The sequence below is a fragment of the Mastomys coucha genome, unplaced genomic scaffold, assembly GCF_008632895.1.
Source record: "Mastomys coucha isolate ucsf_1 unplaced genomic scaffold, UCSF_Mcou_1 pScaffold16, whole genome shotgun sequence".
NCBI lineage: Eukaryota > Metazoa > Chordata > Mammalia > Rodentia > Muridae > Mastomys > Mastomys coucha.
Genome location: NW_022196898.1, coordinates 57,695,879 through 57,712,230, shown reverse-complemented (window position 1 = coordinate 57,712,230; position 16,352 = coordinate 57,695,879). Strand labels below are relative to the sequence as shown.

The 16,352-nt window shown below is 40.8% G+C and overlaps 1 protein-coding gene and 1 long non-coding RNA gene across 3 annotated transcripts in view; one reads left to right on the top strand and one right to left on the bottom strand.

Moving 5' to 3' along the window:
* Vav3 (vav guanine nucleotide exchange factor 3) overlaps positions 1-16,352 on the bottom strand; it is a 343,048-nt gene that overhangs the window by 106,702 nt on the left and 219,994 nt on the right. The window contains exons 16-18 of the mRNA XM_031375228.1: positions 11,327-11,428; positions 10,979-11,079; positions 424-449 (exon numbers count right to left, since the gene is read on the bottom strand). Coding sequence (XP_031231088.1) covers positions 424-449; positions 10,979-11,079; positions 11,327-11,428 — 229 coding nt within the window. The remainder of the gene's footprint in view (positions 1-423; positions 450-10,978; positions 11,080-11,326; positions 11,429-16,352) is intronic.
* The window catches only part of LOC116093654, a 43,340-nt gene that overhangs the window by 25,228 nt on the left and 1,760 nt on the right, over positions 1-16,352 (top strand). For both annotated transcript variants that reach the window (XR_004119779.1, XR_004119778.1), the window contains exons 6-7: positions 4,715-4,894; positions 13,607-13,725. This is a non-coding gene — a long non-coding RNA (uncharacterized LOC116093654). The remainder of the gene's footprint in view (positions 1-4,714; positions 4,895-13,606; positions 13,726-16,352) is intronic.

The window sequence follows — 16,352 nt, the reverse complement described above, 5'->3', positions numbered from 1 at the left end:
ACTGACCAAGTTTGTGCTGAAAGAGGAAAGTGCTAAAAATCTGAACCCAAATTCTTGGTAAAAGTATGGCAGAACTCCCAGAAGCTACCACTGGGCAGTGAAACAACAGTTCACGGTGGGCAATAGGTCTTGCGACTTCCCTAGAGGGGGCCACCCTGCTCAGCACACAGAGCTGATCCTTCACGAAGTGTGAGTGTGGGCAAAAGAGCCACATTTCCCCTCAACCTCAGGCTTCCAGACAACAACCGTGAAAATTCCGGATTCAGTTCGTATTTTGACAAGCACCTGGTGGCTCCCTCCATTTCAGCTTCACTCAGTTCATCAGGAAAGGCACATTTAACACCATAAGAGCTCAAGCCTGTTGAAGTTAGCAAACAGCTTGAAATGCAAAGCTTACATAAAAAGTTTAAATGTCAGTCTTACCTCTGGTGGTTTGAATGGCCCTTGTTCTGAAACAAAGGTAAAAATTGGCATCGTCAGTGCGGGTCGTTTGGTTGGGTTGGCAGCCTTAGCTTGTCCTCTGCAGAGTGGCAAGAACACTGCCGCTTTGTTTTCTTAACTGATACCTGTAGTACACTTCCAGGGTCTCTTGGGCTGGGCTTGTAATTGTTTAGCAACCCGGGTTCTCTTACCTTATTGGCTTGTCAGAAAGGTGACTCATACTCCTAAATGACTTGTGGGTTACGCTTAACTTTTCCAACTGTTTCTTAAGCAATGTCAATTCAGCCTCATAAAACTCCTTAAAACAAGGACTTACACTAATTTATATGCAAGATTCCATCCTGAGATGCAAGTCTTTCTTTCAACACATTTTAAGATCCAAACACACTGTTTAATGATACTGTGCAGACAAGTTCCTGCAAATGCGAGCCTAACACAGCACAGCATACCACCACCACGTGAGAAGGTTCCCATTAACTGGCAGTAATACTTACTTTTTATTTTAGAGAAAGTATACTTTGGCTTACGGATAGATACTTAAACAAACAAACAAACCACCTCAGTCAAGATTCAGTTCCAACACTCTTTCACCTTACTTCACATATTTATAAAACAGGCACACCATCTTTTTACTATTGTTTGGTTCCTAAAACTGAATCACACTTACAAAGCCTTGAGACCTTCAGGTGAGCAATCTGGTTGGGGGGCTGGGGGTGGGTGAGGGGTTAGGGGGCAAAGGGTATCGGAATAAGAGCACATGCTGCAGACGGAAAACTGATCTGCAGGCTTTTCCCTCCCCTCTCCCACATCTAGCAGCATCTAAACAAGTTATAAGTTCTCCAGCTGGAGTGAAAAGCCCTTGCTGCTGTGAGCCCATGCCTGCACTTTTCCCATCCAAAATAACCTCTAAGAAAGGATCTGAAAACAAAACAAACAACAAAAAAAAAAAAAACAGATGCAACCAAAGGAGACATCAGGAGAGCACGGGCAGACCTGGATACAGTTCTGTAGACTGTTTCCTTAAAAGGCTCCAAGAATCCACTCGGCCAGAGTTCACCAGGAAAGCTCCTACCAGAACACCTGCCCTGCTAGAGCAGACAGCTTACACAGGAAGACTGCCTGGGGCAAGGACCAGGAGGTCGCTCTGTGGACTTCCCCGTTTTTATTTTTTTCTTTCTTTCCTCTTCCTTTCTTTTTTTACTCCTTATTTTTTCTTTTTCTTTTTCTCTTTTCTTTTCTTTTTTTTTAAGGGATAACTCCAGATTAACGGGAACAGAAGCTCCACAAGCAGAAAGTCACCTTCGAGAGAAAATCTAAGTCTGCCTCCTTTGTCAATTTCAAACCCCAGCCCCGTAGCTTCACAGATGACTGGACGCCTTCTGTGATGGGGTCTTTGCTAGTTCTGAAACCAGTGTTTACCAAGGAATATTCCTAGACAGAAAGGCTAGCTCACTTCTGTTCTTTCCCTATACAAACATGCTTCAGGAGATAGAATACCCAAGACCTGAGAGAGATGGCTGAGAAAGGAAGCTGGGAGAGTTATCTTTCAGCCAGACTCAGAAGGCTGGTGATCTGAACTTAGGGTTTCTGCTGGTTTGTTTTGCTTCTCTCAAAGCCTCCACACTGTGTGTGTGTGTGTGTGTGTGTGTGTGTGTGTGTGTGTGCGTGCATGTATGTACATGTGTGTGTATGTGTGTATGTGCATGTATGCATGTGTGCATGTATGTGTGTGCATGTCTGTGTGTATGTGCATATATGTGTGTATGTGTGTGCATGTATGTGTGTATGTATGTGTGTGCACATGTGTACACATGTGTGTGTGCGCGTGCATGTATGTGCATGTGTGTATGTGCATATATGCATGTGTGCATGTATGTGTGTATGTGCATGTGTGTGTGCATGTCTGTGTGTGGGCATATATGTGTGTGTATGTGTGTGCATGTATGTGTGTATGTATGTGTGTACACATGTGTACACATGTGTGTGTGTGCGCGAGCATGTGTGTGTGTGTGTGTGTGTGTGTGTGTGTGTGTGTGTGTGTGTGTATTCTATGATGGTAATGGAACTTACCTGTGTGTGGTAAAACACAGAGTTTGATACCTGCTAGCTTCCTTTGTTGCTTCTCCACTTTACATTGTGATACAGGGTCTCTCTCTGAACCTAGACCTTAGCATTTCAGTTAGGCCAGCTGACTAGCCAGCAAGCTCACAGGATTCACCTGTCCCCATCCTTGTGCTGAGTCACTGTGGTACACCACCACACTTGGCTTTTATGTGGGTTCAGAGCTGTTCTAAACTCAAGAGCTCGTCCTTGCCCAGCAAGCCTTTTCCCCCTGAGAGACATCTCCCTAGCAACTGAGCCTGTGCCCTTAGAAGTGTATACCTGGAGTCCCCATTTCACTAGTACCCTGAAAAACTTATGCATTCCAGGATGTTCCAAACTACCATCATCTTCAGCTGACAAGTCAGATAAATAGCCAAAAGTACCAACCATAAACCACAGACCACAAAGCACAGAAAGAAACTAAGGAAAGCTACGGTACTGTCAGGAGATTTCTCATATCTTTCAGATTTGGAGTTTATTACTGAACGTGTACTTTTTAAATTTTAAATATCCTTCTTAATGATTCTTTGCATGGGGATGTTTTGATGCCCTTGTGAAGCAGGTCTTTTACAACATTTTTCAAATGTATTATTTGTTGCATAAAACTGAAAAATCGCCTTACTGCCAATGTTCGTGACACTCAGCTTCATGAGCGTTCTCTGGGTGCTGCTTGGTAAAAGGAAACAGTGGGATTAAGGTTTCTACCTTACTCTTCAAAAAGCCACACCTCTTCCCATGTAAGGAAGAGAAGACCCCCCTCCTTCACAGTCTTTTCCTATCTCATGATGTAGGACTGGCTACAAGACAGTCATTTCTTGGCATGAGTGTTACCGACGACAAACTCCAGGAAGGCATGAGCATTTGGCTGGGATCAGACTGATACCAATGAAGAACAAATATGACTAAGCTGACTTTGTTTCAATGTGCTCTTCCTCCTTCACTTCCTCTTCTTACCATCTTCCGCTTGCTTGCATACTTCCTTTAGGCTAACATCAAGGAAATCTATTTTCCACATCACCCTGAGTTGAGTCACTAAAAGTCACTTTACACAAAGCCTTCTAGTGTAATGCATGTAAGAAAGCAGGGGTCCAGAGGTGGATAGGTCTCCAGCTACAGTGTCACAGGAGTCCTTACAGCCTTTCCCCTTCAACATCTATTACCCATCCTCATAGCCACCAGGGACACAGTCTCGTCACTTCCGTAGACTCAGCAAAGAACAGCCAGTACTCTGAACTGGCTGACTTAAGTAAAGCGTACAAATATACATTCTTAAAATCTGAGTTCTTGCTGGGCAGTGGTGGTGCACACCTTTAATCCCAGCACTTGGGAGGCAGAGGCAGGCGGACTTCTGAGTTTGAAACCAGCTGGCCTTGAGGCCAGCCTGGTCTCACAGAGTGAGTTCCAGGACAGCCAGGGCTAGACAGAGAAACCCTGTCTCGAAAAACCAAAAAAAAAAAAAAAAAAAAAAAACACACTCCCCCCCCAAAAAAAACTGAGTTCTTACATCATACCATATAGTAAGTTTTTGTTTTAGAATCTATTCTGTTCAGAAATTCTAAGACCCTTTGTTTATACTTTTGAATTTTTGACAGCGACAAAAGCATTAAACTAGACTGACTCCTTTATAGACATAATCTTAATTCACATAAGTATTAATCCAACAGCTCATTAACTTACAGTAATGCAGTGGTAACATGGGAGGGAAATCCAACGACTATACTAGTTCAGATGAATTTCAAAGTAAAAGTTTACTCTTGCTGGAAAAATGGAACAACAACCTTCCCTAAGAAGTGCTCCATGGGAAAGTTGATCTCATTTTGAAGCCTCCAGTTCCACCCTTCGCTTTCTCATGGTATCAATCCAAATCTACTGTGGCAGAAGCTTGTAACACTAAAATTTTCTGTGTGCATGAGACAGCAAAGACATCGTGGATAATAAGAGACAGTTATCATCATGTCTTTGGCTAAATTCTGACCTAGGAAAAAAGGTTGCTGGTTGAAAAGTCTCTTCTTTCTATCTCTCTCTTTTTTTTCTCTCGTGGGAACTTTCTTAGGATAGTAATTCAACTCTTTAAGTTTCTAAAAGTTTTTAATCCTCAACTTGTTCTTTCCCTGCAGCCTTCTTCTCGGGCTCCTATTGATCACATTATAAAATGTTCTTTCCCTTTCAGGAATTTTCTAGATGGTGACTTACAGGACCTCCAGGGGTTTAAGCCTTGAATTCTTTCATCATGTCCCAACTGGCTTAACATACTTCTGAGAAGTTATGTAACTAAGGTGCTGTAACTAATGGCTGGAGCCGTTGCTGAACTCCATCACTGAAGCCAGCAGTGCTCAATGGACATTCTTGGGTAAAATAATAATTTTCACTTAAGTTTTAGATTCCATAATATGCTTGTTTAAATGCCAAATTCAGTTTTGTCATATTTATTTTTTTCCAATAGAATTGACTCTCAATTCATACCTTATTACACAATTTGTTATCTTTTACTTGAAGTTCTGTTTAAGACCAAATAAGTCAATGCTCATTAAGATTGGTTGTTCCAAGAGGGGCCACATAAAAGCAGTTACTGATGTTATTATGGAAGGTATCCAGCCATCATAGCTAACATGCTATTGCTATAAAACATACAGCAACATTGAACAAAGTTTGAAAGATGCTATATAAATGTTCTGCTCTCTGTTCTGATCTACGATGGTGTTTGGGAAAAGAACAGAAAGCTACACTCCATAAATAATACCTGGGGTTGAGGGGGGTGATTTCAACTTAATTCTAACAAAAACCAGTTTCCAATTCTTCTTTTTCAAAAAACAATTATGAATGCATCACTAAGCTGACCCTAACTGTCAAATAAAAGGTAAAATAGCTATTCTTGCATATAAAATTGTCTTGATGAATCAAAAGAGATGACTCACTTATACAAAAGGTTTAAGTGCCCTCACACAGAAGCAAAGTCACCTCTTGGTAATGAAATCAGAGATCAAGGCTCCGTTTGTTCAATTAACATGATAAAAAGGCCTGGTGGTAGAAGACTGAAATAATATTTTACTCTACAAGTTTCACTGCATCTTAAAATATGCAATGCTATTTATAAAAGAGCCCATTTCAGACCCAGATTTGTACAGGTTCTAGGCAAGAACCTCACAGCTTTAAAAGCCAGCAGGATACTAAGGCAACTCCATTCCTATTAGAGCCAGCTACAGCAGCAGCAGGAGCAGCAGCTGACCTAGATAAAGGAGCAATTACACAGATAAGCAAATGGAGATCTGCTTTGGCTAAATATTAGAGCAGCTGAAGCTTGTGTTCTTACTGAAGAAAAAATACATTAAACCAAAGTTGTATACATTAAACCAAAGTTGTCTGGTACAGCAATATTTGCATCTAATGCTACTCTATTTCTCTCTTTGTTTAGTCTGGAAGATGAAAATCAAAGCTATATTGATCTCTGTCAGGATAGGAAGGGGGCAAAGGGGACTTAGTCATATAGTCATATGTTACTACCAAGCAAGATTATAAATGAGCCTGAAGTTTGCAGCCTGGGATTAGTGCCTCCCAATGCTGTACTGTGAGAAGGAAACACCACCCTAGAATTGCATCAGCTTTGCAGTAACTTGCTGAGAGTCTCATATAATGGCATTCATACCTATTCATTACTATCACTGGGAAGTTTGGCAAAGACTTCAGAGCCTTTGTGAGTAGTGATCATCAAGGCTTCTATGGTGAACAAGCAGGAGTCAAGTCAAGCAGGAGTTCAGTAAAAAAGGTAGAGCCCTCAGCACCCTTCTCCCCTGTCCCTCAGCAGATGCCCTTTGAATACTGGGAGACATCACACTCACCTATCTTTGGAGTACTGGAGGTAACTGTCAAGGACAGACTTTCAATCTCAGCCTGGTAGATCTTCTTGTGAGTGTGAATTAAACTGTAAAACTACGGGGGGGGTGGGGGGCGTACTCTGCTATCACAGTACAGCCTAACCTTGGAAAATAATAAGTCCTAGCCTCTACACTAATTAAAGAATTAAATTCATATGACCATCAGATGATTAACGTGATATTAATGATTGGCAAGGAAGTAAGACAGGAACTAAGAAAAGAAAGGACCCATTCAGGATCTGAAAGACGAAAGGGGGTAATATTCCATTCCATTAGAGATAGCAATAAGAGCTAAAACAAACAAACAAAAACAAACAAAGCAAAACATCCCAACAATAAAACTGACTAGATCAGGAAGGAGATTTATATAAAAGAAAGGGTGTTGTTGTTGTTGTTGTTGTTGTTATTGTTGTTGGTTTTTAGCACCAGATGTTCTGTGATCTGTTTCATTTTTTTGCCTCTCCTTAACCTACCCCGGTGTACCACCTGGTAATCCGTGCTTAGGGCATAAGCCTTTCCATGCATAACGACCCAGAAAGGAATGTAAAAGGTCTACTTAGTTTATTTCATATTTAAAGTACAACCCAGTGATTCACAAAATGAGGGCTTTTGTTTGTTTGTCTGTTGGTTTTGTTTCTTTTGTCAGCCATCTTATCAAGCTTTTATCTCTACAAGCAAGGAACCAAAGCCTGGATAGACTCCCACACCCACTGCATCTAGATTTAGGATGCTAGTGATCTTCAGGGCTCAGGACCCTCACTCAGTCATCTATCACTCTAGTGGGTTGAACACCAGGTCTTCCCTTAGGTCAAAACATCAACTGCATATGGTTGATTCTAATTAGAGAGATCAGCCAGATGGCAATTATCATAAATGTGATAAACGCTATGATAAAGTTAATTACAAGATGCCAGGAAAACACAGACAACTGATAGACTTAAGAAAGACCAGGCATGCAGAATACCAGAAAGTCTTCCAAATGAAGTAACATTTACTTGAATTTTCAAGAACCGAACAGAACAAGGAAAGAAAGACTACAAGAGGAAAAAAAAAAAGATGTATATGACAAAATAGTTGAGGAACTGTGAATAGGCAGAAACTCAATGTCAGTTGGGAATGTTAAGGAATGGTCAAAAGAGGGACAGAAAAAATGACCAGAACTATGTGTGCTGTTAGGGGAAAGCTTGGACAGTATTCTGTAGGAAATGGAAAGAATACATGTGAGTGATACAATGGATTGTAAAAGGTTTGGAAAGATCAGTTGAGAATATCTATCTAAGGAATAAGATGAAGCAGACAGAAAATAGAGACAGTAAGATTTCCATGTATATCACTACTGTAGCAGTAAGTTCTAAGCAAGATAGGAGAAAAACAAAAGGCAAGTAAAGAGGGCGATGGCGTTATCAGGCTTACAAAAAGTCAGACAGCATGTGCTGGCATAAGGAAAGTGCCTTTGTTCCAGGTACTGGAGATTACTCCAAGGCAACTGAGAGATGGACAATACAAGAGCAGAAGACGAAGGTGTCACATCCAGATTTGGGGAAAGATGTTGTATGGAGATGGAGCCAAGACACATTCTCATGAGACGTGGGCTGCATCTTAAGTGAAAGAAATAAGTCTGCTCTTCAAAGGTGGCTTGTGAGATAATAGAGTATGAAAGAGAGTATCGGGACTGGCTAACAGCTTCCAATGAGCAAAACTGAGAGGCCAGGACTACAGTGAGACAGCTAGGGAATGCCTAGAGGATGCAACAAGGACAGCAGAGTAGAGGGGAGGAGTTTCTAACCTGCAGTAGAGCCTGGCCTACTCCATCATGCTACACAACTATTCATCACCTCCCTACTTCTTTCTGTGAATATGGGCCATTCAAATGGGAACAGTGAGTTCTCTTTCCACAAGTGTTCATGGTTTATTACAATATCACCATCCATATGCACCATGACACCTTGAACTATAAATGTACTTGTGACTACACTAGCCAGCCATAATTCCCTTTCTACCTTGAGAATGCAGGTAGACTGGGTTAAGCTTTGGAACTAGAAACCACTATAAAATAAGAGTGAGTCTCAAGCTATGATTTATGTTATGTGGGAAGTGATTATATAGCATTTAACTTTGCTTTAAGTCAACATTACTGACAACAAAATTACCCTGTTGGGATAATTTTCTCAAAGTCAAGTTCTCCAAGCTCCCCTGCATACAGAATTCCCACTCAAGCGAAGCTCATCTCCAGCCCCAAATGCATCTTGAGCTTCCTCCTCTCCTCCTTATGCCTGCGTTGCCTCGGATGCTGAAGAAGTTAGGGTAAACGAATGGCTGAACTTCTCCCAGCAGAGAATTCTCACTACAAAACATGTCAACCAGGGATTCTCAGCAGGTCAGGGAAGAGAACATGAGAGTAGCTTGCCTAAAATCCCAACATAATATCTACTTTACCACACTCACAAGAAGATCTACCAGGCTGAGATTGAAAGTCTGTCCTTGACAGTTACCTCCAGTACTCCAAAGATAGGTGAGTGTGATGTCTCCCAGTATTCAAAGGGCATCTGCTGAGGGACAGGGGAGAAGGGTGCTGATGCGGTGATCACATAGAGTCCCTACATCCTGAAGACGGGACTTCTAAGTTATCAAGCCTGGTCTCCAAGAAGAAAAGTCTGCTAGGCAGCTTCTTGACATTTCATACACCTAATTAATTATGAGAATTCAATGTCACTCACTCAATCTCTTCAAAGTCTGAAGCAGGAATGGTCATAAAGAAAAGAGAAAAGAATCATGGATGTGGAAAATATGGGAGCTTGGTGGTGAGCACAAGAGACTCAAAAGCTCAAGGGCAGGCATTCCTGTAACGTAGTCAGAGTTTCAAAAACAAAACCAGAGAGAACTTTCCCCTGCTTTGTGGTGAATTCCAAGAATTACAAAACAGGTTAAAGAATGCTGCTGCCTTCTAAGGGATGATATCTTTATATCTCACAATCTATGGCCTGCAGGGCACTTGCATTCTTATCTTCGGTTGCCTTCTTTTCACCTGTTTATGAGCCTGTTTCTCCACTTTAAAATAAGGGGCTCTGGATCAGAATGCATTTATGTCCCAGTTCTTAGGACTTATGTGGGGAGGACAGGTGTGGCTCCTAAGAACACCTGACTCTCACCAAGTAATTGAAATCTAAAACTATAGGACTTTTGAAAGCACTTTATCTTATAAAGCAAATAGTATGCTCACTGAAGAATGGGATAGGTAAGGATGAAACAATAAACCTAAGTGTTTGCTGTATCAGGTTGACAGTTGAAGAGTAACAGTCTTAAGGCATAAAACATCACTGTTTATTTCACCACTGTGTAAAGGGTTCTGACCTTCAGACTGATGAAAACGGTAGCCTTGTCTGTTTAACTTCACTGTCTCCAGTAAGTAACAGAGGCCATCTGAACTCACCGGCCATGGGAAGGGTTGCTCTGAAAACTAAAGAGTTTCTGAAGGATAGGGCAGTAGCTACCATAGTGCAGGAATTCAGTCAATGTCAAGATCTTTGCCAGCATGGTTGTCCTTGCCTGGCACAGAGAAGAGCACATAGTGCCCTCTGAAGATGCCTATTGAAGAAGCAGAGGGACAGGGCTGTGCTGTGATCTCTGCCCTCTAAGAGGCCTCACTGTTCTACAACTGTCCATTTTCTCAACTCAGCCCTGAAATAAGACATTCTCTGTTCTGCTCTTCTTCACATTATCCAAAATAATTCAATGTCCACCTTCTCCTCTGGGAAAATCAAAGGTTGACATGGCTACCTTTTGAACTCAAGCTGTTAAAGATCCTTTTTTGTGTTCAAAAACTCTTCCTGATTTTGAAAGGTCTTATTGATAAAACAGAGAGGAACTCAGGGGAAAAGGACAAAGAGAAAGAAGAAGAAAGAGAAAGAATAAAGAGGCTAGAAAAGAAAGAGAAGGGAGACAGCCCAGGAGGAGCAGAGAGAGGCAAAGGCTACTGAATGCATAATTTCTAACAAGCCCATACAACAAGCATAGAGTGCTATTTTTAAAAAACCAAGCAGAAACTGTTTACATAAATCCAAAGGATATATGCTTTGTTCAATGTGGAAAATGATAATGCATTCAATTCATGAATTCTTGAATTAGTCTGTGTAATGTTTGCTTCTGGAACCAATAACGAATCTGATCTAAATATTTAAGAGAAGAAAGAAAAAGTTTAAGAGCTCAAGACAGAAGAACATTTTCTTTCTCTTTTTGTTTTTTATTACTGTTTGTATTGACAGTATTCAAATAATTTGGTGCTATATTTTGGGATGGAGGTAGCTGAAGGGGGTTACCATCCAAGTGCAGCCTCTGCTTCCAAGTACGTATAAAAGTCAAATAAATATTAAACAGTTTAAAACCAAGTCATGTAGGAAAGTCACACAGATCTTAAACAATTTTCTAATTGTGCTTATTGATGATGCATTCAAACAAAGATATGTTCCAATAAACACATATTAAGAGTCAATTGGGCCTTAATTATATGTAGCAAGCTTTATGTCCTCATTAGAAACAGAATCCCCACAATAAACATGACTTACCAATGGAATTAACTCTGCCACAATTGTCTACTCTTCCCAAACACTCTTTATGTGCTTTTGCTCCACACTTAAAACATAAATAGCCTTGATAAAATGTTCCCCTGAAAGGTAAAAGTAGAGAATGGTGTATTAAAAAGTGCTAAGTCCTGCTTATGTAAAATAACCAATGTAAGGAAAATCGGATCATGGACCTGTCCAAAGTGCCATCAGCAAAAGGACAGAGGCACCCAGGGCCAGCATGGGGGACAGCAACTCCTCTGCCTCAGAGGGAGATTGCTAGAGAAGTCTGAGGTGCTTTGCAACTACACCCTTTCATTTAAAGAGGAAGAAGGGCCTGAGAAAGCTTACCTCAGGAGCATCTGGCAGACCCTGCAGGATGTCACCCGAGTGAAGGTGTGCATCTTGAAATCGTGGAAATTGGAGTCGGCATAGTCTGGCCTTATGTTGGATCTGCAAAAAGGGTAAAGTCACTTCCTACACAGTTTCACAACCAAGTGGCAGTCTAAGCACATAGGAGCAAATTCATCCAACCTGCATCAGGAAGAGAGCCGACTCGGGCTAAAAGGTGAGCCGGTACGTACTAGCTTCCGAGGCAAACGTCTGCTAGCCTTAAAACCTTCCCTGAAGCCTGCTTGTGTGGAGGCCTGTGACACAGAAGAGGACAGCAACCTGATCCTTCTCAGAAATGCATGTCACAGAGGTCTCTGAGCCATGCCACCTCGGTCAGTCTGCTGGAAACCAGAACCAGCTAAATATTCATGTCGTGTGCCAAGCTCTTTGCTTTAGCACCTCGTGGAAATATAAACTAGCTGGTGAGATGGGAGGTGAGGCAGAGTGCCGTGTGTTTCAAGAGCTCACCTCTAAGAAAGTGAAGGGATGATGTGAGGGTCTCCTGAAAGGACTGAAGTCATCCTGTCGAAGGCTGGCCAGCACTGCAGGGACCTGGCTACAAACATTCCTCCTTAACAATTTACTTGCTTTACAGTCCAAATAAAACTGAACAAAGATCACTTCGTTTGGAACTGTACTAATGTCGTACACACAGGCGCCCAAAACTATCACGTATACCTCAAAGAAGCACCTCAGGGCACAGTTAGCATAGGCTGGGCATGGAGAAGACCCTTGGCATTCGCTGCTTGTTTAACTCTCACATTAGTCCTGAATAAGGCATGCGTAACGGCACTAGCTCACAAAGAAGGAAACAAGTTTATCCTAAAGCAACGCTTCCCCTAAGCTCATAGAAATGGCAAACGAAGAGCGTCCACTCAGGTGTGTGTTCTCAGCCTCTAAAGCTACAGTGAAAAAGCAAATCAGCAATATCCACATCTAAATTACTAGGGCTTTGAGGCTTAACAGGTACGTTGGAAACCGTCGAATGCAGATATTTTTAGAGAATTGTTTTGCATTGTTTTTAATCTAGCCATAGAACAGAAAAAAAAAATAGTATAATGTAAGCTTTAAACGGATATGAATTAGAAGTACATCTGGGAAAGATAATATCTTCTGAGATGTTACACACAACCCGAGAGACTGTGAGAAATGTTTGAGATTCTGATGAGCTAGGATTTCCCCTCTTATAGAATACTGCATCTCTCAAGCTCACAGAGTCGCAGCGTAATGAAGCATAACACAGGCGGGCAGCCAGGCATCAATCTCTGAGGTACCAGAAGAAGCCTTTTGAAAAAACATTCGCCAAGGCAATTGGAGTAGCAGGCAGTGATGCAGAAGTGTCAGAGAGGTCAGCCTTCCCATCCATCTGTGGAATAGGACCTGCTGAAAGGGAATCAAATATGGATGCCATCTGGGGGTTCTCTGCTCGGTGCCTCTGGTGACTGCTCTTCTTAGGAAAATATTCCAATGCACACCAAAAACTATGGCTATTTCCACTAAGGTGTATGTGTGTGTGTGTCCTGCTGATTAGAAATCACAGTGCCCTTCTTCATATAAGGATCTAGAAACAAAACTCCAGAAAGCCTGCATCAAAACCCATAAAAGGCTACTGTTCATTTTTCCCTAAGCATCAAAATGGCTCAGTCACATAGACACTGTCAAATTTATTCTAAAGTAATGCTTGTCTTAAAGTAAAGGAAATAACATTTCCATTTCTGGGAACTTGGAAATTTTATCCACCTGGAGTTTTCAAGTCAAAGTAGATTTCCATCAGGTAGAAAATTGTGCAGCTAGATCCTCAAGCAGGTAAGAACTTAACCAGTCTCCCTTAGACTTAGGTGGCACAACTTCCCCTTGAAATTGATCCAAGTTCTACACAGTACACATGTATGTGTGTCTGTACACATATACATACATAAAAACATGTATGTGTACCAGAGTTGTGTTTGAGTCATTTGTTCTTAAGACTTTTACCAACCAACTGAGAACATTTTCAGAAGACAAAGGGCTGAAGGGAAAATTGCAGACATACCATGGTTTTATTTTAATCTTATGGTTTAAAAAAAAACTGTGAAAATATTGTTAACAGTAGTCACCTTAAGGGAAAGAAATTTGAAGAGGTAGAATAGAATGATAGGGAGAAACTGTGACTTTTTTTTTAAATTAAAGCTGAATATTATATTTTTCAAAGTTTCAAAATCAAACATTAAAGAATAAACGTTAACTCTCTGACCCTAGGACTGCTATGGAGGCACTATTGAATATAAAAGCACAGCTGAGGGTAGGAATCTGAAATTAGACCACCCGGGTTTCAGTCCTCACTTGCAGATCAGCACAGAGTGACCTCAACTGAGTTGGTAAGTATAAGACAGGAATACCAATAGAATCAACTCAAAAGCAAAGCAATGTATGTAAAGTGCTTAGCACATTTCCTGAATCATTATCACTAATGAAGTGGTAATGTCAAGTTCACAGGACAGTACTGTCATCAGGGTAAGGCTTCCTGGGTGTAAAGTTTTATGGCTTGTCACAGTCAACTTCCCCAAGGATCTTCCTTCTCCTGGGACTTCCTACTAAGGAGGCTATTATTCAATAATGTTCTTTGGGCCACAAAGCCAAACATAATTATTATTGTTGTTATTTATTAACATTACTTGAGGCAAGGTTCCATGTAACTCAAGTTGACCATGAATTTGCTTTGAAGATAATCTTGAATTTCTGATCTACCTGACTCCACCTTTCAAGTAGCTAACAGACATGTACCATTATGTTCATTTCATGTGGTATTGGGAATCTAACCCAGACTTCACTCATACTAGGCAAGCACCCTTCCAACTTAGCTATATTACCAGCCTCGATTGAATTATTTAAGAAGTGTAGAGAACAGAATTCCTCAATAGCAGATGTGTACGAGAAAGCCCACAGAAGTGAATGAAATTGACCACACTGCCTTTACCCTGTGAGCTTGTAGAATTCAAAGAAAACAAATGACTGAATGAGAATGGGAGAGTAGAATGAATCAGGGCAAGAATGGTCAAGAATGGCATCTAACCTCTAATGCACACAGCATATTGCCAAACTCATCACATGCCTTCACAAATTGACTTCTTACAGAAAATATAAGCAGATTCATATACTCATTTCATATATATTTACTGAGTAATTACCATAAATGCCTGATCTACGGCTATAAGAGTAGAGAGATTCTTCAATCATGGCCAAGTAAGTGAAGAGAGGAGATGGAGATGAGCTAAGAGGCCAGCAGAGAACAAGATTGTGTTTAAGAAATTATATCACATTTAGTAGATCAAAAAGGAAAAAGTCTTAATGGCTATTCTACATGGAATTCCTTATGGTGAGGCAAGAGAAGGCTTAGAGAAACCAAAGATGGGGTGGGCTATCTGCACAAGAGTACGAACAATGATACAAGTTAGCTTAGGCATGTAGCTATACATAAAGACTTCAACAATAAGAAAATTAACTGTTGAGAACTTTGATGAAATCTCACAGATTTCTCAGCAACATGTTCCTATTTCTTTCATTTTACACTGGTACTATTTTTTAAATAAAAGCAAAGGCAGTTAAATATGTGTTCAGTGTGGTATGGTTTTACTCCAAGGGCTCTTCACACTTGACAAGCTCTTCTGAAGCAGTTTCTTCTTACCTGACCCCAGCACAGATCCAAACTGAGACCTACCTGCCTCCTACCAGCCCAGAACATCATTTCCCCAGCTGTCCCTGTGCATCTTAAATATAGCACATATGAAACCCATTGACACACCTATCTGACATTGTCTGATCCATCCACTTCATCTTTTAACCTTGAAATTTCAGAATCACAATATGAATTTCTCTCTCCTTCATACTGTGTTCATTTTCTCTGAATTTCCCCACCCCAGTTTCTCCTCCCCCCAAACAGTAACCAATGTCTGTATATCCATCCTTAAAATTATCCCCTCAGACTTTCAACCTTTATACACACACACACACAGAGCAAGAGAGAGAGACAGACAGAGAGAGAGACAGAGAGACAGAGACAGAGACAGAATCATTGTTTTCTGTGCCAAACTCTGAGCAAGTAGGCATATTAAATGATGATGATGGTGTTGATAATGATAGAATGTAGATATTTACATAAGTTATAGTGGCTAAATACCAGTGGGAAGGGAGTACACAATGCTTAATTATAGGTATTTTGTCTTCTATGATGTGTTGATAACCAATGGCAACTTAAAAAGACTTGTGAGAAGTTCACCAACTGTTTAACTGTAAAAGACATCACCATACAACACTAAGTTTGGATTACTACCTGCCTACTATGTGACTGAGGACAACTGATGTCTCTTTAACTTGTCTCTTCTTTAGAGTCAGCAAACATTCGCCTAGAAAAACATCCATTGCTAGGAATTTCCAAATGTTTTGAGTTGAGAAAATATGCTTATACTGTAACATTTTCTGCATTTGTTCTCAAAAGTCTGCCTTTTGTCATAAAACAAGATGCAAAGGAAAAACAAAACAATTAACTAAAATTTCAGTTCAATGTTAAACTTCACTTATTTAGACCTTCTCTTTTTTTCCTTGTGACCAAAGTAATATCCTCTTTGTACAAAGTCTGTGGTTTCACTCAGAAATATCTTTTAAATAGTATAGTTATAAATATAGTCAATAAAAACCAATTTTAGGGGCCGTAGAGTTGGCTCAGTGGGTTATAATAGCACTTGCTGTATAAGCATGAGGACCAGAATTTTTATTCCCAGGCCCATGTAAAAACCTGTGCAGCTAAAACAGAGTAGCAGACCCGGTTTGAAGGGAGGGGACAGGATTATTGCTGGGGCTTGCTGGCCAATCAAACTAGCCAAACACTGAGAACTCCAGGTTCCTTGAGAGACACAAGAGAATAAAACAGAAAGTGACAGAGCAGGATGTACTCCTCTGGTCATGCCCATGTAAATACTCACACGCACGTGCACACACTCATACACAC